General features: G+C 43.3%; 1 protein-coding gene across 2 annotated transcripts in view; it reads right to left on the reverse strand.

Moving 5' to 3' along the window:
* The window catches only part of Mrtfb (myocardin related transcription factor B), an 84977-nt gene that overhangs the window by 58838 nt on the left and 3768 nt on the right, over positions 1-22371 (reverse strand). Inside the window, exon 2 of one of the 2 annotated variants that reach the window (XM_051168043.1) lies at positions 20202-20264. The exons of the other annotated variant lie outside the window; for it this stretch is intronic. Coding sequence (XP_051024000.1) covers positions 20202-20264 — 63 coding nt within the window. The remainder of the gene's footprint in view (positions 1-20201; positions 20265-22371) is intronic. 2 annotated transcript variants of the gene reach the window in all.

Below are 22371 nucleotides of genomic sequence, written 5' to 3' on the forward strand. Positions count from 1 at the left end.
CATTTATTTGGCTGTCTCTATTAGGCCAGGACTCCTAGTTTGGCATTATTATCCTCTGACAAGAAGTTTCAAGTCCACCTTGTACTCTTGCCCCTTTTAGGAACTAGGGTCTGAATGTGAGGTGTGGCCACTCTTCCAGGCCTCCTGAGCACAGAGCTAGGATGTACGGTATGAGCTTATATTTAACACATACATACATTTGCATCTCTATATATTAAGAGATATCGAATACATTGTATTCAGATGTATATATGAAATATATTTGTATTTTTTATTCACAGTGAACAGCACAGACTGACCCCAACGCCTCCAGCTTCCAGCCCAACACCTAAGGTTGGTATTCATCTTCTCATCTCTACTCTCATGACTCTCTTTCCCCCAGGGTACGATGTGCCCTCCAGAGTCTCTACAACCCACTGCTGTCCACAGTCGGCTGTGTAGCTTTGCCACACACAGAGGACATCTCATTCTGACCCACCACATCTGGCGTCCTAGGGCAGTTGCCTTGCTGGGAGCTCAGTCTTTGGGTTGAACAGAGGAGAGAGCCTTGCATTTCTTTAGCAGAAGCCCACAGTGTCACAGGAACTGTGTGCAGGGATCTGCTCTTCTTTCTGCCATATGCACTGCACACCTTTATTATCATTTGGGTTTATTATCACGAGTAACATTTAGCTTCAAATGATATGCTATGTGATTAAAGTCACTTCTATTTAAGACAAATTTGCTTTGCTAGTGTTTGTGTGTACACACTCAAAAGAACTCTTTAACTCTGACAGGGGCTGCCATAAATCAAGCCAATTTCCCCCAGCATGAAGCGAAGACATTTAATAAGCGTGAGAAAAACCGTGTGGCTTAGCATAGCATCATTTCAAAAAAGGCTTCTGGGATCAAATATAAACAAACATGGCTCAAGGGACCCCCACAAAAACCTGGCAGAGCCAATGGACGCTCACAAAACTACTGACGAAGCGATTCCTGCTGGGATGACAGCATACTCAAAAAGAACAGGGAAAACTCTCAACAGCTTGTTCCACTGATGCAAATCCTTCAGAAGCAACAAGAGGCTCCTGGGATCACGGATGCTCTACTGGCATTCTGACTTGGAAATGGAGAGTGCGGCCTTCCTTGTCACCTCCAGTGTGTTGATTTGCCACAGATCCTCAGCTGCTGCTCCTGGGTGGGAGAGGAAGACTCAACGGCTCCCTGTAAAGCAGCCGGGCATATTCACAGAGGAAACATTCAGTAGAAGATACACTGTAAGTTTTCCTCTAAGGGGACCATGTTTCTCTAAGTCTATTTGGGTTCTTATTTCTTTCCTTTTAAAAACTATAAATGCTGCTCTGAAATATGAAACCATTATTAAATAGATAGGGTAACTTTCAATGGTGAGTTTGAATTTTTTTAAAAAAGGGGATTAAAGGAATTAAAATTGAAATTATGATCTTAAAAGGTCTTCATCCGTGTCATTTAAACAATACATTTTTGTTAAGGATGAAGGTGCATTGCTGTAGTCCCAGCACTTGGAAAACTGAAGCAGGAAGACGGCAGTGAATTTTAGTCCAGCCCGGGCTATAGAGCAAGACCTATTTTTAAAATAACAAACAAACCCCCTCCTTTCAGACTGGTGGAGCATGGTGAGGAAGAGCACATGGCCACGGACCCCACACGTCACACTTAGCCTCAGCACTCTCATCACAGAGGCTTTGCTCCATGTGAACAGCTCATGGCTTGCTTAAGGTCATGGTATGGGTAATCAAGAGCTGATAGAACACTCTTATTAATTAGCTCAGAAAAGTCACTTGAATCCTTTCTGTTTCTAAGCTTTACAGTTACACAGACAGAAAGACTGAGAACGAAGAGCTCTCTTTGGGTTCTCTTCCAGCGAGTCCTCTCAGTTCTCAGAAGACATCCACAGCCATAAACAGAAGGAGAATGAAATGACACAGCTTCGAAACCTCAGCAAAGATGTAAAGGATGACAGGAAAGTGAAGTGGACCGAATGCTAGCAAAGACGTCAGTGATGCTTGAGTGGCCACTGGGACAGCAAGAAAGCCTGTCAGTGTAACTGCCCTCTTCATCCCAATGACCCATCACAGCTTTTCTCTACTCCTGTGTCATGAAGACAGATGTACGCCATAAAGTTATGTAGCATGAAAATAAGCATGCATCTCGGATGTACTTGTGAAGTAAGCTATTTTATACTCAGATCTCATGTACTTATTTTCACCCACGCAGTGAAGTCTTTTAAAATATCTATTTTAATTTTAAGTGTGTGTGTGTGTGTGTTAAGCACGTACCCACAGAGGTCACAAGAGGATACTGGGTCCCCTACATCTGGTTACAGGTAATTGTGAGCTGCCTGAGTATGAGAGCTGGGAACCAAACTTGGGTCCTCTGCAAGAGCAGCAATACCCTAACCACTGAGCTATCTCTCCATAGAAAATTCTATAAGAGGGAAGCCAATGCCTCTTAGCATGAGAGTAAACGGTATGTATAAAGCCCAATGAGAAAACATCAAATGCTCACCATCCATAACAATGGCTTTGAGATCACAAGAAACTAGGATCTTTTGATCTTCAGCATCTAAGATGTTGAGTCACCTGTATTAATGTATGGTAACACTATTAAGTAATAATCAATATGTATTAATTAATACTAATAAATAGCCATATATGGGAATATTACACAGCAATTACAAATTATATCAAGCAACATGGGTGAAAGTAAAAATAAATATACTCAATGAAAGAAACCAGACAAGCCCAGTGCATGATATATATATATATATATATATATATATATATGATTTGGTTACTTAAAAAAAAAAAAGTTAGATATAAAATGACATAATTTCAAGTCAGTACTAGTGAGCACAGATCTTTAATCCAGTACTGTGACTCCTCTGACATGCCTTTCACTAAAAGCAAACACTAGTTCACTTTTTTCTTTTGTTTTAACTTGGTGTGATTTGCAAAGGTGACTTGTTTGAAGGGGCAATGGCATCATTAGTAGGCTGCTACAGTTTAGGGGCCAGATGGTTCCGAGGAAGGGGCAGTACTTCAGAGCTAGTGATCCTGACAAATGGACATCTGTGTGTGTCACTAGAGAATTCAGCAACAGGAGCAACTCTTTTCCTCACAGCCACTGTGTGTCTTAATCCTAACATGCTGTGAGGATTTCCTTCTGTCTTCCCACAGGTCTGTGTTGGCAGCTCCCCTGGCTCCACATGTATGCAGGTCTGTACCGGCTAGGCTACACAAACCCTGCTGTTTTCCAATCCCATCCCCTAAAGCTAATGCAGCTTGATGTCGTCCTTTGGTACTTTAAGATTTATTTTTTTATTTATGTATATGTGTCTGTTCAGGGCACAGCAAGGCCAGAGGCGGGTGTAGTTTCCAGGAGCTAGAGTAACAGGGAGTTCTGAGACCCTGAGTCTTCTGGAAGAGCAGTAGAAGTTCTTAATTGTGGAGTCATCTACCTAGCTTCAAGAAATTAATGGAGTTAATTAATGAGTAAATAAAATATTAATTTTAAAATGATTTTATTATTTTGTGTGTATGAGTTTTTTTTCCTGTATGTATGATTGTATACTATATGCATACAAAAGTAGTACCCTCAGAGGCCAGAAGAGGGCATTGGATCCCCCAAGACTAGCGGTACAGAGTGTTGGGTACTGAACCTGGGTGGGTCCTCTGTAAGAGAGCCAGTGCTCTTAACCACTGGAGCCATCGCTCCGTAACAACAATTGCTGCTGCTGCTGCTGCAACAACAACAACAACAACAACAACAACAACAACAACAACAACAACAACATTTTTTCATTTCTTAAACTCAGGGGGGAAATCTCTGTAGTACCCTGGTCAGTTATTTTATAACCAAGCATTGCTAGACAGTGAAGAATATGTAAGACAGTCACATGTATAGAAAGCAAAGGGACACTTTGATCTGAGCTGGCCCAGCAGGAAGCTTCAAGCAGGGGAGTTAGAAGGCCTTGTCCTCACTCATGCTGTGGGTTTTAGAGTCAGCATGCAAGGAGCTTCTGACCTGTCACTCAGGGTTACACATAACTCAGCAACACTATAGCAGTAAGAATGAAATCATGCACCACGTGTCTCTAAAGACCTATGCCTTCCTTCCTTACCCTGCCCTCATGTAGCATCCTAGGAGTCATGACAAAGGTAAAGATGACAGACGGACTAAGAGCTGGAGGGGCCAAGATGCCATTCCAGACGCAGATCCAGCCAAGCTGGCCTCACAGCATAGCCTTCTCTTATCCAAGCAACCCTGCTTCTTAGCACGTCACTGCTCTCAAGATCACACTGGACTAGCACCCCTCATCTTTCTAGCAAGAAGCTGACGGCCCCACTTTTAGTCAGGCTTTCTACTCCTCCGTGATACTTCCAGCCTCTCTCCCAGGAGAGATCTTGCCAGGAAAATTCAGGTCCTTCGCTTAGGGTTACAGCCCCTCTAGCACCCTTAAAACCTGACGGGTACTTTATCATGCTCCTAACCGAGGCTCATCTGTGCCTCCTGGGACTCTTGATTTGCTAAGCCCCGCCCCCATAGATAAACATTTGGTTGTAATCTTTGTTCTTTTGCATAAGGTATGGTTATACAAATATATATAATTAGCACATTAAAGCAAGATTTATTTTATTTTTAATCATCTGTATATGTGTGCACCTGCTTATGCACACTGGCGTGCAGTGCCTGGGGTAGCCTGCAGGGGTCACCACGCTCACTCTGGAGCTGCAGTTGCAGGATGTTGTGAACTGTTTGACATGGGTGCTGGGAACTCAAACAGTGTCCTCTACAGGAGCAGTGCAATGTGCTTGTAATCACTGAGCTACCTCGCCAGCCCCTACACTTAGCTTTTGAAGAAAAGTTTCTTAATAGACCTTTATTGGCTGTTTTAGCTATAAGAACCAAAGACGCGAGAAACCCTGTCTCAAAACTCCCCCCAAAAGAACCAAAAATGTAAAAAATCATCTGTCACTAAGTGTATAAATAAATTTTAAAATGTCCATACAAGTGAATTTTACTCAGTAATTGAAATGAATGATATCTAGAAACAGACAAAAATCAAATTAATCATACTCAATGAAAAAAACTGACAAACCCAGTACTTGGGGCATGTATACAAACACACACACCTATATATGTATATGTGTATGTACACACACACACACACACACCTATATATATATATATGTATGTACACGTACACACACACACCTATATATGTATATGTGTATGTACACGTACACACACACACACACACACACATACACACACACACACGATTCAGTTTTTGTAAGATTCTAGAAAATGTAAAATAATTAACAGGGACAACAACCAGAGCCTGGAGCCTGCTATGGAAAGAAGAATGAATTGGCTGCGTAGGTCATGAGGAAACTCTACAGTTTGACAGTGTTAGCTATTGTATCTTGACTGTGCTGACGGTGCTCCAGGTGTGCACACATGGCCACATTCCTCAACTTGAAGCTTTAAATACAAGGAATTTCATTGACTACCAATTGCGTTTCAATAAATCTTTGTTTCTTTCTTTTTGTGGTTCTCTGGCTGTCCTGGACTCACTTTGTAGACCAGGCTGGACTCCAGAGATCCACCTGCCTTTGTCTCCCAAGTGCTGGGATTAAAGGTGTGCACCACCACGTCAAGCTAAATCTGTTCTTCAAAAAACCCATCATGGTATTTGTAGGAGAAAAAAGAAAAACATATGATAACCATGAAATAGTTTCTACTATTTAGAAAACTGAGCAAACCCAAACCAGGTACACTTACTCATCTGTTATAAGGACCTCAATAGTGACTGGCTTTCTCAGGGAGTACGACTAACAGCCCTGTATCATTGGGGTAGGCAGGAGGGCACTACGGATCACTACGCTGCAGGGGTAGTGATTGTAAGAGCAGAACACAGATTCAAGTAAGCACTGTCACATGTGGGTAAAGGCGCTTGCTGAGCAAACTTCACAGCCCGAGGTCCACACGTGGCCCACAGAGTGGGAGGAGGGAGCTGACTCTCAAGAACTGTCCTGACGTGTCTTTGCATTTGTACATGCAAACAAATGGGAAAGTTACTTTATATGCTACTGGAGTCACAAAAGGATGGCAGAGATAATGGATGAGAAAAGCCTTTGCAAAAAGAATCCCTGAAAATTTCCCTAACTAGATGGAAAACATAAACTTAGAGCTTAAAAGAACCACACATATTCGGAGGGGCAGACTCAAATGCAGAGGAGGAAGCATCTCCAGAAGCCTAAAGGAGCAGCCGGAGAGCACACACTGACACGCTCCTGAGCTCCAGGCCAGCCTAGTGGATACAGCACAACTGTGCCTCCAAAAAGCCAACGAAAACAAATGGCAACAGCAAAAACAAACTAGGTATCAACAACAGGGAAAAACAAAACAAAATGGGGGGCGGGGAACCTCCTACTAATAAACTAAGAAATGTATGAAGTTCTTGACTGGAATGAATAGAACTACCAGACAACAGAGGATCATAAACATCTCTAACTCAACCTACAATTTAGTGCAAGCCCAATAAAAACACCCAGCAGCTTTTCAATATAGACTGACAACCTGACAGTTAAGTTTATACGGAACACCCCCCACCATCACTCTAAGAGAGGCAGGAAAACATACAAAAACAAGTGCCATGTAGTGGAGAGGGGCGACACTAGCTCTGGTTTTGGAGTGGGCTTGACAGTCAAACTGCGCATTGCCCTTGAGAGGACCTGATTCCCAGCACCCACACTGGTGGCTCCAGCTCCAGGGGATCCAATGCCTCTGGCTCTCATGTTCTCAAATGTGCACACAGAAATATAGTAATAAAAATAAACCTTAAAACTAAACAAAAAACCTCTGAGAGGGCCATGGATTTAAATGAAAACATTTTTTCTATCATATGAGTACAGTGAATAAGGATCAGGGTTTTTCTAGGTCCTGGACATTAGAAAAGGTTTTAAAAGTCTGACCAAGATACAAATGCAACAGATGACTGACAGATTTTGGCTACATTAAAACAAAGCCCCAAAGCATGCAAAAAAAAAAAAAAAAGAATACTCAAAAACTGAAAAGTTCAAAGACCTGCCAGAGAAGCGAACAGATCATTTACCTCCAAAATAGGAAAAGATGTTCAACCTTACTCATTAGTTTACTCACACAATTAGAGAAATTTAATCAAAGTCACAGCAAAGGATCACGTGGTACAGATGTTCAGCACACTTGGCTGCATGGCCTGTGGGAACTCATCTTCTCTTGTGCTGTTGGACAGCCACACATGAAAATAAAAATAAATAAACGTAAAGAACCCCATACACTGAAGAGAGAGAGAGAGGGGGGGGGGGCGCACCAGCCATAGCCACCTCTCAATGCAAGACTGTGATGCTAAGTACCTTTGGGTAAAAATAAAAAAGATATAAACAAACTCAGCCTACATAGCAGCTATTTCAAACAGCTTTACTGGAACAGGGTTTATAACGCACACACTTTATCTGTATAAAGTGCGACTTACTTTCCTAGTGCTATGGACTAGCAATATGGAACTTACTTCATGTGTATTCTAAAATTAATAGAAGAAAAACTATTGACTGGTTGGGCTGGTTAGTTTTTGTTAACTTGACTCAATCTAGAGTAAGCTGTGATGAATAATCTCAACTGAGGAAGCGCCTCCATCAGATTGGCCTGTGGGCAGCACAGTGTGGGGAGGTGAGCCTGGAGTGTGCAGGCGCTGACTGAGCCACCGTGCAGAGCCACCAGGAAGCAGCGTCTTCATGGTCTCACTCTGGCTCCTGCTTCACACTCCCGTTTCCCATTCTCACCTTGCTTTCCCCTAATGATGCACTGTAACCTGTAAACCAAACTACCCTTTCCTCCCCACGCTGGTTTGGCTTAGTGTTTTTATCACAGCAACAAAAACCAAGCTAAGAAGAGAAGGCTCAGCAGTCCTTACAAGTTAAGAAAATGCTAATTCAGACAACTTAGGCTTTACCAGAGGACCTGAGCTCGGTTCACAGCACCTACACTGGCAGCTCACAACCACCTGTAACTGCAGCGCCAGGGAATTAGACGGCCTCTCCTGGCCTTAGCAGGCATTGCCCTCACACACAGACATCTGCATGCATGCAGTTTAAAAAAAATAATAAAGGCCAATAGCTGATAAGCTGGATCTTATACAACTAAAAGCGTCTGTAGAGCTAATGAAATGGTCAGTAACTAGAGTGAGAGACTTGGCTGGTGCACATCTAATAGCGCTTTAACACTCAGAAGATACCGTGACCTAATTACAGTCTGAATGGAGAGTGCTCAAAAGAAGAAATAAAGACAGGTGCCAAATCTCTCAAAAGGAGGCTGGGTGGTTGTGGCACACACCTTTAATCCCAGCACTCAGGAGGCAGAGGCAGGCAGTCGATGTGAGTTCGAGGCCAACCTGGTCTAAAAAGTGAGTCTAGGACAGTCAGGGCTATACACAAAAACCCTGTCTTGAAAAAGCCATAGTAAAAAAAAAAAAAGGAACATCAAGTAGAAAGTGGGAATAAACAAAAAGTTACAGCAAGTCGGGGTGGGGGTGGTGGCACATGCCTTTAATCCCAGCACTTGGGAGGCAGGTGGATCTCTGTGTGTCTAACCTGGTCTACAAAGTGAGTCTAGGATAGCCAGGACTATACAGAGAAACTCTGTCTTGAAAATCCAAAGGGAAAAAAGAAAAGAAAAGAAACCTCGAAGCCCATCTCCAGGGCCATACCTTGTTCAACAGGGCCATACCTAATGCAGCAACCCCTTAACACAGCTGCTCATGTTGTGGTGACCCCCAACCATAAAATTATTTCATTGTTATGTCATAACTTTAATTTTGCCACTGTTATGAAACACAATGTAACTATGTTTTCTGATGGTCTTAGGCATCCTTTGTAGGGTTTTTAACTTGAAGGTTGAGAACTGCTGCCTAGCTAGAGACATGGCTCAGCAGTTAAAAGTGCTGGTTGTTCATCTAAAGGTCCTGAGTTCAATTCCCAGCAACCACATGGTGGCTCACAACCATCTGTAATGACGTCTGGTGCGGTCTTTTGGCCTGCTGGCATACATGCAGGCAGGATATTGTATAAGTAATAGACATAAATCTTAAAAAAAGAAAGAAAGACCCTATGAACATATACAGGTGGAGGAGGTCCCCCTCAGTCAGTCATAGGGGAGGGGAGTAAGGGGAAAGTGGGAGGGAGGGAGGAATGGGAGGATACAAGGGATGGGATAAACATTGAGATGTAATATGAATAAATTAATAAAATATATTTAAAAAAGAAAGAAAGAAAACAGAACTGCTGCCTAAACCTTCCCAAACAGTTCAAAAGATCAGAGACAAAGTAGTCAAACAACCCTATGGGACCATTCCTATTTGAACCTACCGCATGGACTAATTGTCCGGGCTCTTGTCCATGGATCAGACTGGCTTGTATGGATTTTTGCACACACCTATCAGTCCTCTTTAAAAAATTTCTGCCCATTCCAAGGTCATGGAAAAGTCACCTCCAAAGCTTTGGTCTACCACAGCTGGATGCTTGTGTAAGGGGTGAGTAGAAGGTCAATGTCTTTGTACTGGACAGTTAACACATCCAGAACTTTCATCTTAGAAGACCACTGTTTCCCCACGGCACATTCCAGAATAGGCCAGGTGGCTCTCCTGCAGTGTCACAGTAGGTCTCAGCCAGAGTCAATCTTCTGGCACAGTTCCTGCATGGCAGTTCCTGGCCTGAAGACACAGCTCTAACAAGCTGACCTACTGACAGCGGAATTGATGGCTTGCAGCTGACCACCGCCATGCTTAGCTCTCTGTAGTTTCTAAGTATTTTTCTCACTAAAGGAACCAGGGAGTCTCAGAAGAACAGCTTATCCTAAAATTAGGTCAATGAATGTTTGAAAGGTGATGAACAGGAAAACATCAAAAGTACACAAAGGAAGAATACAGCCACAAAAGGGATCTTATTATTATTATTATTCAAATTAAAAGAATTTGTGCATCAAAAATGATGAAGAGATGGCTCAGCCAGTAAAGGCACCTAAAACAAAGTCTGACAACCTGACACCGACCCCTGAACTGACAGGGCGGAGAGAACTAATTTCAAAAAGTTGTCTTCTGACCTCCACACACATGTTGTGGCTTATGCATACCCCCCCCCCCACACACAATGAGTACGTGTAAAACCATCTATGACAGTTATGGAGTAAGAACCTATGAATCCACAGTGCTTGTTCCCTTAGAGAGAGTGAACCTTTCAGAATTCCAGAAGGAATGTCAGAATTGGAAATCACTTTGCAAGTAAGTCTAAAATGACTAGGTGAAAACTGTCATTCAAACAGTGGGTAAAAGATGGGTGGGACACAGACCAGTCATGTCTTAGGGTCACAGCCCACATACCACTTATTAACTACAGAGAATAAGGGGCACTTTTGCATCGGAGAGAGAAAACACTACCTGAACCCACCCAATAATGGGCCAACCTGTCACTCACCTCTTGCTGTGATTTACTGAGGAGAACACACAAGTCATTCTTATCTAACCTTCCCTCAACAGCCCAATCAGACAAATAAAAATTGGTACCATTCTGCAAGTATCTGGCTTAGAGACTCCAAAAAATGCCATGTTGCAGAAGGCAGGGAGAGTTGCATGCATTAGGAGAAATTAAAAGTCTGTTGGCTAAACATATGGAGCCCTTCTTGGTATGGTCTTAGCTGAAGAATACAAAATTAAAAGGGACATTTCTGAGGAGCATGAGGAGTGACTGTGGGAGTGATTCAAGCACTGCTGTAACACGCATTTCAACGTTCAATAACAAGAGCGAGTAGACTGGAGGACATTTCTATTCTTACCCAATGTGTGCTGGCGTACGTGGGCATGCCTGCAAGTTAGGCTGATAAACTACCCAACTCCAAGAGTTGAGAACATGTTAAAAGGCTGCTACTCTATTATAGATAATTACAAGTGAAAAATGCTCACATATACTTTACCCATAGTTGAGTTGTAAAACTAGTAAAAGCAGATTTTTATTTTAGTTGTTAAATGCCAAGTAGTTTATTATAAAATAAATTACCACAAGAGGGTGATCTATTTTGGGCTCTTCACTTTCCTGGAAAAAAATATATTTGTTTAAAAGATTAGTAAGAGGGTCAGTGACTGGTAAAGATCCTTCCCACCAAGTTTGATGACTCCAGTTCAATCCCCAGGACCCATGGTGGAAAAGAAAAGGGAACTTCTGCCAGTTGTCCTCTGACCTCCTCATGAGTGCAATGGTACATGAGCAAACACACACACACACACACACACACACACACACACACACACACACACACACACACACACACACACACACACACTTAATTCTTTAAAGATTAGAAAGAATCAAATGATTGTTGAAACATTTTTTTTTTACTAAAGGAATTCTTAAATTTTGCTCGTTCATTTCACAGAAAATCTTCAAAAGTACTGAGTTAGAGTGAAAAGAATTCCAAACTGCAGGTGGCCCTACGCTGGGAGCTGCCACTGTGCGTAGCTAGGAAGCTATTTTTCCTCCAGCTTTAGCAGCAGTGAGGCCTGGGACAAGGATGGAACACTCAGAGGAATGAGAGGCAGGAGCCTTTGTTCTCAAGAATGTTCAGATGAGTAGCTTGGCCCTGTAGTAGTCTAAATAAGAAACACCCTAACAGCTCAGACTATGGCACCAGCCAAGGACAATACGGGCAGTAAACATCGAACCCCTACCCAGATCTAGCCGATGGACAGGACAGTCTCCACCGTTGAGTGGAGAGCGGGGACTGACTTTCACACAATCTCTGGTGCCCCATTTCTGACCATGTCCCCTGGAAGGGGAGGCCTGGTGGCACTTAGAGGAAGGATAGCAGGCTACCAAGAAGAGACTTGATACCCTATGAGCATATACAGGGGGAGGAGGTCCCCCTCAGTCACAGTCATAGGGGAGGGGAGTAGGGGGAAAGCGGGAGGGAGAGAGGAATGGGAGGATACAAGGGATGGGATAACAATTGAGATGTAATATCAATGAATTAATAAAATATTAAAAAAAAAAGAAATATCCAACAGTCTCAGGCATTTAAGTGCTTGGTCCTAGCTGTTGGCCTAGTTTGCAGTGTGGCCTTGCTGGAGGACGTATGCCACTGGGGGGAGGGCTTGAGAGCTTAGGGCCCCACTCTGCCTGAGGTTTGCTTTCTCTGCTTCACGCTTGGTTAGGCTATGAGCTCTCAGCATGCCTGTTATCTGTCATGCCTCTGCTCAGCCATCACGGGATCTTATCCTTCTGGAACTATAAGCCCAAATAAACTCTTTCTTGTCTAAGTTCCCTGGGTCATGGTGCTTTATAAAAGGTGAGATGACAGTGTCTGCAATACCTGTTGGTTAAACTGAAACAGAAGGCAAAGCCAAGGCGGCTGGTGGTTGACAGGACAAAGTTTCCATCTTTAGCCTCTTCTTTTAGCTTTAGGTACAATCTGACTGCACACCTGAGAAAGGAGCTAAGGGAACAGTGGCTTCTGAGAGGGCACAGTATGGAGATAAAACCTCTTTTTGAAAATATCCTGCATTAGTACATGACACCAACTAAACCCTTAATCAAATGATCAGCTATGCGTGGCAGCTATGCCCGCAGTGCCAGCTCTTGGGAGGGCAGGAGGGGGATGCCAGTTCCAGGCCAACCTAGACAACATAGTGAGACCTTGTCTCAAAAAAAAATTACAACCAAAACCAAACCCACATACAGAGCATATGGGCTAATAAATTTATATTCTATACTATGAAACTCCTTTGATAAAATCTCAGTCTGACAACTGATAGTTCCAAGTGTCAATCAAGAGGTGAGTGTGATTTCATTCTGCTCTTACTTGGCTTCCTGCATCCAGCGCCCTGACGGCACTGCTCGCCTGCTCTAGGTGGGTCTTCTTCAGCACTAGTCTCTGATACAGATGCCTAATACACTCAGCCTGCTATCAGATACTCTCTGCAGTATTCTTCCTGAGAGCTTTTGCACGCAAGGAAAGAATGATAATCTATGATGAGTTGTGAAAAGTTGACTTTATCAGCTTGAAATAGAATCTCCCCATAGCATAATATAGTAATAACCTAGCAAGTCACTGATATCCCACAATGTGTGTTTTCAAGGTTTTTCTTTATTAATATAACAGCATTATGTGAACATGATGAGGAATATGTACTATAGCAAACACAGGAGCAGGGCACGATGGAGCAGCTCTGTCATCTCACAGCTTGGGAAATTGAGGCTTGAGGACCAAGACTAACAGACTGACAGAGAATGAAAGCGTGCCATGCCAGGAAAGTGGACGTGACTGGAGACACCATGCATATGATCCTGTACGAGGGACTGTCCGGGGAACAGAGGCGACTAAAGGTGGGCAAGACGGGCATGCAAAAGGACAGGAGATGGCACCACGGCATGTGCTTAATATATACTTGTATAAGTATCTGAATTAAATTAAAGGACTAGTCAGGCTCTATTTCAAAACCACAAAGACAGAAAGAAGAGAACGAAGAGTGAGAGGGAAGAAAGAAGGAGAAGGGGGAAGTGTTTCTATTTTCACCTGACAAGCACAGCTTGTTACTCCACCTCGGCTTCTCCCGGGTGCAGGCTTTCCAGGTGGGGGATAGTGGGAGAGTGTGCATTCACAATAAATGTATAATTTTATTCCTTTTCTCTTAGTGTTCCCATTTACTTATACACCTGTGAGAAGAGAAGCATGCCCACTGGTTATCTTTAAAGGCTGACTCTTTTGTCAAGTTGAATCTAATTCAAATATTGAGGAAAAGTGCTATTTAATTTTTCAGTATTTTTTAAAGGAGGAAACAGTATGTAATTAGTTCTTTATTAATGAAGAACAGACTCTGCCAACTTGAGAAGCCTTTCCTTCTAGAAGTGAGCAACTCTGCCGCTGGCTCCAGGAGACGCAGGTGTGTCCGGCATGGCAGTCCTGCTGGCTGCTCTTGCCAACTGAGATGTGGAAGGCTGCTTCCCTTACTCCTGGTTTTATTTACTCATTTCCCCAAAGCACCAATAACCAGCACCGAGATGACACTGCTGCTTGTAGTCTGATCAGAAAGCTCAGCCTCACATAGCCCAAAGGACAGGCACAGGCTCAGGCTAAAGCGCCAATTCCAGACCTCACAGATTTGGCCATCATGAAGTGACAAGCACTGGACTTCACTTCCTGTCATTGAGAAACTAAGAAATCTGGCATGCACATGAGGCATTTGCTCACACACAATGAGAAATAGGGGTTGCATGTCAGGGCTCAGAGCTCAGGAGGGTGATGCAGCTTGGACACTGCTGACAGAATGCAAGTGCAGAGACCTGCCTGACAATGCTCTAATGTCTCTGCTAAGGACAGTACTCTGTGTGAGGGACTAAAATCTGACAAGAATAGGTAAGAGCTGTCCAGCTGAAGTATCCCCAGAGCACACATGCTCCAAGCAACCTTAGTGAAAAGCTCTCCTGAGGGCAGATGGCAGGGCAACAACAGCAGAAACACCAAAAGAGATCAAAGTGAGGGAAGTCCTGGTTCTTAAAGCACTGTCAGAGAGAGACCTAGCCATGGGGTCCTGCGAGCACAGCTATCCCTGTCCCTTGATGGCTGCAGCACCCAGGAGAGCAGGTCCTGTACCTCGCCTGTGCAGCACAGAACATGGGTGAGCAGGCCTCAAGGGCAAGAAAAAGCAGAAGCTCACCCTGCTACTCATCCGCCATGAGGTGGCAGGGGTGCAGAGGTGATGCCATCCCCATCTCACCCTCACCACCTGTGTTAGTCAGGAGAGCTGGCCCTGGCCTTCACTGGTGAGAGAGCAGGTCCTGAACCTTGCCTGTGCAACACAGTGGAGCTGGCCTTGTTGGCAAAGGAATTGCGTGAGCTGACCTTGAGGAAGTGAGAGGCGGAGATCTGGACCAGTCCCTTGAAGGCTGCAGCACTTGGGAAGAGTGGGCCCCACCGTGACTGCCCATCATGAAAGGAAGTCAGAGCAGGAACTCAAGGCAGCAACCTTGTGGCAAGAGCTGAAGCAGAGACAATGGAGCATCACTGCTTGCTGGCTTGCTCCCCTTGGTTTTCTCAGACTGCTTTCTTATATAACCCAGGATCACCTGCCCATGGGTAGTACTGCTCAATACTGCACGGGGCCCTGACATCAGTCATAAATCAAGAAAGTGCCTCCAAAAACTTGCCCACAGACCAATCTGATGGAGCCAATTCCTAATTGAGGTCCCTTCTTTCCACTTTGTGTCAAGCTGATAAAAATTAATGAGCATATTATCTTTTGAGAAACCTCAAAAAAAAAAAAAAAATGAGACCAAGTTTATCCTGCAAGATCCAGTCATGGCGGCACAGTACCCACCCAGCACTTGGGTGCAGATGCACTGAGAACTGCTTCAAGCTTGAACTACAGACTAAGTTCCAGGCCAGCCAGGGTTCCACAGTGAGACCTTGTATCAAAACAAGGGACCCAGGCAGACTGGGGACAGCTCAGTTATGGGTAAAGTGCTTGCTCTGCAAGCATGAAGACCTGAGGCCAGATGCCCAGAAACACATAAGGCCCAGACATGACAGCAAATATCCAGAACCCCACTGCTGGGAAGTGTTGAAAACAGGTGAGTGGATCTTTGGAGTTCACTAGCCAGTCAGTCTGGGTGAATTAACCAACCAGGTTCAGTGAGAGACTCTACTTCAAAAGCAAAACAACACAACACAATACAACAAAACAAGAGTCAGAGTGATTGAGGAAGACATGGACATCAGCCTTTACACACATACATGTTCACACATGCATACATATTCTTACATATACCACACACACAGAATTATACTGAAAGAAAAATAAATTCACAAAGATAAGTGGCATCGCAGAACAAGTGAATAGAAGATCATTAGTGGCTGCAGACAACATTTCATAAATGGAATCTGACACAAATACATTATACCTTCAGGAATCTATGAGATAATAAATGACAGTTGCTTATAAAATGCATACATTTCCGTGAGAAAGCGTACCTTAGAGAATGCTAGTGCCATAATTGAAGAAAATAAAAACCAAAACACTTTCTCAAACCACTTGGCTTTGAGTCACAATTCCCAAATTATTTAAGTGTCAATATTTGAGTCTGAACTTGATTTCATTGGTATAAGGTCAAATTCTTTGTTTTGAAAACCCTCAAAATTATGACATCTGTATACCCATGTAAATGTTCTATACTCTGAAGGTGTTAGCATAGGTGGTTTAAGTGAGAAATGTCCCCATAGGCTCACACATTTGAACACTTGGTCCCTGGTTAGTGGTGCTATACTTAGTGGGTTATGGGGAGGCATGGCCTTGCTGGAGAAAGTATGTCACTAGGGTTGGGGTTGGACTTTTAGAGTTCATAGCCTCACTCCACTTACAGTGTGTTGTTCTTTACCCTGCATATTTGTGGTTTAATGTCATCTCTTAGCCTGCTAGAACAACCTGCTGCCAAGCCTCTCCCAGACATTATGGACTCTCCCTCTAGAACTATAAGCCCAAAGAATTGCTTTTGGCAGTGGCATTTTATCACAGCAGCAGACAAATAACTAATACAGTCCATGCTGTGCAGTTGTGGAAAGCATTTGGCCACCAAGCGGTACACTCTATGTCTATGACAACAAGCAAGCACACCGTCGCACAAGCAGAGCGGTCACAGCTTCATCACCACATTCTAGTGCTTGAAACACAAGGGAGACTGACACACATACAAGCAGGGGTTAGGGACACAGAGGCATGAGGGATGGAGGTGTTAAGATTATATCTAGTTAAAATCACTACCATTCCTGGCTTTTTCAGCATTTATATTTTACACACTAATAAGGAGCCACACAATTTGATAAAATCCAGGACATTCAATAACTACTTGTGAGCAATTTTTTACTTTGCTTTAGTTTCCTTCCTGTCCCCCCACCCCAAACTAGAAATATCTAAAATATCCTGGGTTCCCAACAGAATGTGATAAATGTGTTTTATTTCCACCGCCAATCTGAAGGGGCTTGGCTGAGAACATGCAGCTACTTGTTTGTGTCCTTTAAAAAATTATTCAAAACATACTATAGTCCTAAAACAGAAATGGATATGGAACCATAAGAAATTTCCTGTTGTGGCCCGGCATGGTGGCGCACGTCTTTAATCCCAGCACTTGGGAGGCAGAGGCCAGTCTGGTCTACAAAATGAGTCCAGGGCAGCCAAGGCTACACAGAGAGACCCTGTCTCGAAAAAAAAAAAAATTTCCAGTTGCGTTAGTTTCTTAACAGCTGGATTCTGTGGATTCGTTTAAAGGTTAACTCATTGAAAAGAACAGGAGGACACATAAGAAGAGCTCAAGGACGAGCATCTCCCACTCTGACTTCCCAGTGTAGAGCCTAGTCCCACCTCTGGAATTCTAGATGTGCCATTCAGGTATCCAGTGGACAGCCCAGGACATTCGGCACTTAAAGACAACTATAAACCCAATCAATTCTAATTATGTATTTCCTAAGTAATCCAGCCTTAGAATCCCTTGGGTTCTGCCCTTCACATTTATTTTTACTGTGTGTGTGTGTGTGTATAAAAGTTATTTTATATAGAAATATATACACATAAAACTTTTTTAAAAAGGAAAGTATAAAGTATTTAAAAAATAAGTCTTGAAATAAAATATTTCCTTAAAAGATAAGTGTAAATAAAGTATTGAAAGGGACTCAAATAAAAACAAATTACAGCCCTATCCCCTGAACTTAAAGCATCAGGCACAATAGTTGCTATCACTGAAAGGTCCCTCAGAACAACACCCTAAGTCACTGCAAACATGTTTACTTTTGTGCATTTTGAAGATCAGTGGGAAACAAGTCACAGCAACATAAACACATTCTTAATATCCATGTTACTGTTTAACAACTCATTTCTGGACCCCGTCTAATTTCTTTGTTAAATAACCAAGTTATAATAAAAATATTAATGCCAGAGAGTTCCTGTAATTAAGGTGAAAACAGTTTAGAAGATGACCTAGAAGAAGAAACTTCCTTAAACATTACAAACAGCCATTTTATTACTTTAAAATACTGAATGTCTTCTTCCCAGCTCTTATTGTCCACATCACAGGCCTTCAGCATCTCAGGAGCCACATCTATTGACTTAATTGCCTCAGAATCAGAACACAGGAGGGAGAGCAGCTGTGCGCCCGCCCTGGGTGATGGAGTAGTCTGCTGAGGAGCCTGCTGACTGGATCCACCCTACTGGAACTCTTGCAAGTAGCCTGTGAAAATGTCAGCTTGGAGTCTGTTCTGGAGGACAGGGTCCCTTGAGAGCCTGAGTACTGGCCTGTTTGTATTTTCACATGCTTCACAATCGGAAAGTCCTTCCTTGTAGACACTGACTGATGCCCAGGGAATGCTAGGATTGTGGGAACTGGCAGGACCCACAAGAGACAACTTCATGGGAAACATGTGCCCACTGCTTTTACCCACTCAGGGCTCAACAGACAAGCTGCGTGTTAGTGTTGTGTGAAAGTGCATGAGCGGCAGGAAGACGCTATGTGCCATTTTATTTTCTTTAAAAAGAAGTAATTATGGAAACAGGAAGCAAAAACTACTGGAATTACTAAAAGCAAAGACAAACCAGTCAACTTATAAAACATCATTGGGGGAACCTATACAAATGTATCCGTTTTTCATGAACAGAGGCGATACCAGATTCTCTAGGCATCTGCTCTAATTCTGCACTGTTCTAAACACACAGAGATTAACCTACTCTCCTGTCAAAGCGATCTACAAGGCAAGTAGTAGGTATGGCCTCCGATGTGTGGGAGGGAAGGAGGCAGAGGGAGGAAAACGCACAGCTAATAAAGGTCCAGCTAGGAGCTAAGCCCTGACTGACTGTGAGTTGGTGCTTTGCTGTGTGCTGCTTCTTGGAGGTTCCTGCTTATCAAGCATGCAATGCTGAGAGCTTTCCATGTGCCCATGTGTTCCGTGAGACTCATCTCTACACTGCTTGTCTCCATATGGTTGGGGAAGTACTTTAGAGACCTATGTACCCAACAGTTTCATACACTGCACTCTGAACTGCTGACCTTGTATAAGAGGCTGGAAATCTAACAATTATTTTAGGGCAAGGCACACATGGTCATCTCAATAGAGTTGGCTAATATATTTTTTAAACAGCTTTTAGTGGCCAGCAAGATGGCTGGAGAACTTGCAGCCAAGCCTGAGGGTCTGAGTTTAATTCTCAGAACCCATACAGTGGAGTGAAAGAACCATTCTGCCTTTACATGACACAAGCACATGTGTGTACACATTCATACACATAAATAAATAAGTAAATAGATAAATGTAAAAATAAAAGTATTTTTATTTCTATCCTCGAAGTGCCAATTTTCAACACTATGGGAGATATTGGCTGACTTTTTTTTTAAAGTACAGTACTCCATAAGAGGTTGGTCAAGGAGGCCAATAAGCATCTCAATTGCTCTGTCAGGATGATGGCTTGTATTCCAGGTAGCATCGTAATTTTGTTGCTATCACCTTCCAATCTGCAGCATGCCATCCATCCAAACACCTGGCATGTTCTAAATGCAGCCTGCGAGAACCAACACTAATGGCAAACGAGACTTCTTGCCTTTGTAGGAGTCCTTATTAAGCACCAGGGTCATGCACCAACACTTTAAGATGGTGAATACAGATATTAGCACTTTCTCATGAAAGCAGCAACAAACTTGATGAGAAAAAAACACTCATCACTTGGGCCTTTAAAAAAAAGGTGAAATAGTGTCTTTTAAACTGACAGCGGTGGCACCATCAACACATTAACACATACCGGCTGACCTCTGAGAACCATAGGAAATCTGCATATTCTAGAGTAGACATGTTATCTTAAGAAGAACATCCATCAAGTCAATTTCTCTTTCTTTTTGACAACAAGGAGCATTTGACTAACAGCTCATGTGTATGTTTAATAACACAACACATCTACATCTATGGAAAACTCATCCGTTGGCTGAGGTGAAGAACACAAGACGGAAGTGACAATGCAATAGAGGAAGACACGATGTAATGAGAAGGGGCAGCCAGAGGGACCCGCGGCTGACGCTCAGACAGACATTGTGATGGGTGCACTGGGACAGAGTGCTTCTCAGACTTACCTGTGCTCACACACTGAGCCGGCAGCGGAAGCTGGAGTCCTGACTCCCCAAAGACTACACTTCCTGTTAATAACAGTGAGGGCAGCAGTGAGGCAGGAGAGCCAAGAGGACGATTAAAGGAGTTAGAAAACACTAGCTATGGCTGCTTCTTAGTTTATGTGATCATTAACTATAAACCAAAGAAAACTCCCAACCCATCTGCTGCTTTCTGTCACAGTAGTACAACATTATTGGTATCCTCAAGCATAAGCTAAATGACATTGAATAAAAGCACCCATGGGCCACGTCTCCCAGTGCCCTCCCTCTGTTTGACAGGCTCTTCACAGGTATGGCCATAGAGTGCAGCTGTCTCTTCCTTGATGCTTTCTGAGGAAAGCAACTCTTCCTTCACAAATTAGTTCATTATTCACCAGTCCAATGTCTGATAAAACATATAGTAGATGCTAATTTTAAGAAATCATCTTAATTTATGTAAAAAACAATTCTTGAATCTGGTACCTAAAAAGCTTTCTTTTAAGTGTTTAAGTAGGCATTTCTGTATGTTATGATAGTATAATTTCAATGGTAGCTTAAACTAAATTGCTAATTACTACTATTTTCTAAGTTCAGCATTTAACACATATAGTAATCACTGATGGTCCAAGGGCATTTCTTTAAGAGACACTATTTAAAAGCCCAAATGAGGTGTCAGGGGCGCTGTAAGTGGGGTCTGTAGTCCTGTGGGTGCACTTTTGAAACCGAGGCCCCGCAGCCCCTGAAGCACGTATGTGTGAGTATTATGAGCATCTGGTCTTCTACCTGTGGCGCCAGATCACACTCATGTCCAGCTCAGAGGTGTGACGAGGGTCCCCGCCCCTCCCTGTCACCAGGCTTATTCTGCAAAGGTGTGTTCAGCAACACAGTGAAGCAAACTAAGTCCTTACTAACAACAACTATAAGAATGAGAAACCCAGGGCAGAAAAAAGAGGGCAGACAGGTTACAGGAGCTTATGGGCACTGTGAAACCAAACATGCTGCTCAACAGGAAGCCATTAGGAAAGGGCACGCCTCACTGGGGGTTAGAAGGCTGCTTTTTCACTCTGAAGGAGTCAGGAGATAACACTGTTCACAACCAGGGAAATTCCAGTTGCAGGTGTCAGTCTAGAATTTGTTTTTGAACTTTGTAATTGTGTTTAGTCTAAGTCCTAAAAGATGATTGAAAAAGTTAAGAACTTGAACATGGAATATTATAAATATATAGTTTATTTTCTTAGTCTGAAGAGAAACAAATGGTCAGAATTCATCAGAGTTTAGCAATGCCCTGAAGACTCACAGTAAGCATTTTGGAGCCAAATGCCAACAGGAAAGTGACTGAGGGGAGTTTCACAGACCCAGATGCACTGCTGTTAGCTCCAGGACAGAAGGGGAGAAGAGCCTAGGCTTGCCTTTGCTACTTAGCACCCATGCATAGCCCTTGGGACACTTGCAAAACCCATCTCCTCGCACCGACACTGCACTGTGCCAGGTCAGGGGCAGTCTGCGGAGGAGACTTTGCTCAAGAACAATGTTTATTACCTTTGTACATTTCCAGACACTTGGGCCAACAGGTTAGTGAGGGGCGGGGAAATGTTCTCAGAAAATGCAAAGAACAAAGCAGCAGTGAACAGAAGCCATTATGCACCAAAGTGGCTGCACTTGGCTCAGTGCCACAGTCTGGAAACTGTGTGGCTACATGAAATCCTGTGCTGAGTTCAAAGCCAAGCGCTCTCTGTGTTTCTTTGTGTGCAACCAACTTTTGAATATGTTATTTCCTCTCTAGTAAGGGGAACAAAGCAAAAGAGGGTCTAAGTTGTTCACTGTATAAATTTAACCCAAGGGGAAAAGGTTCTCAGAAAAACACTTCAGACGAGGTTGTAAGTCAAGACCCTAACTATGGTAAGCAGTGATCTGAACACTCAGAAAAGAGATCTCTCCTTACTGGGCCCACACATACAGTATTTCAGTCAGAGTTTCAGACGAGATCAGGTGAATTAGACAGATGTGAGAGGCCAGAGTCAAAAGCAGGACAGGCAGGTGGCAGGCACGCTGCACTACTACTGGACAGTCTTGAAGGCGAGCCTGAGGCTGTGTGAGGGGGGGTGAGTCTCACTCACACAGAAACACCCACGCTGCTCTGTGGAGTGTGAGACAC

This window comes from Acomys russatus, chromosome 25 (genome assembly GCF_903995435.1).
Source record: "Acomys russatus chromosome 25, mAcoRus1.1, whole genome shotgun sequence".
NCBI classification, from domain to species: Eukaryota; Metazoa; Chordata; class Mammalia; order Rodentia; family Muridae; genus Acomys; species Acomys russatus.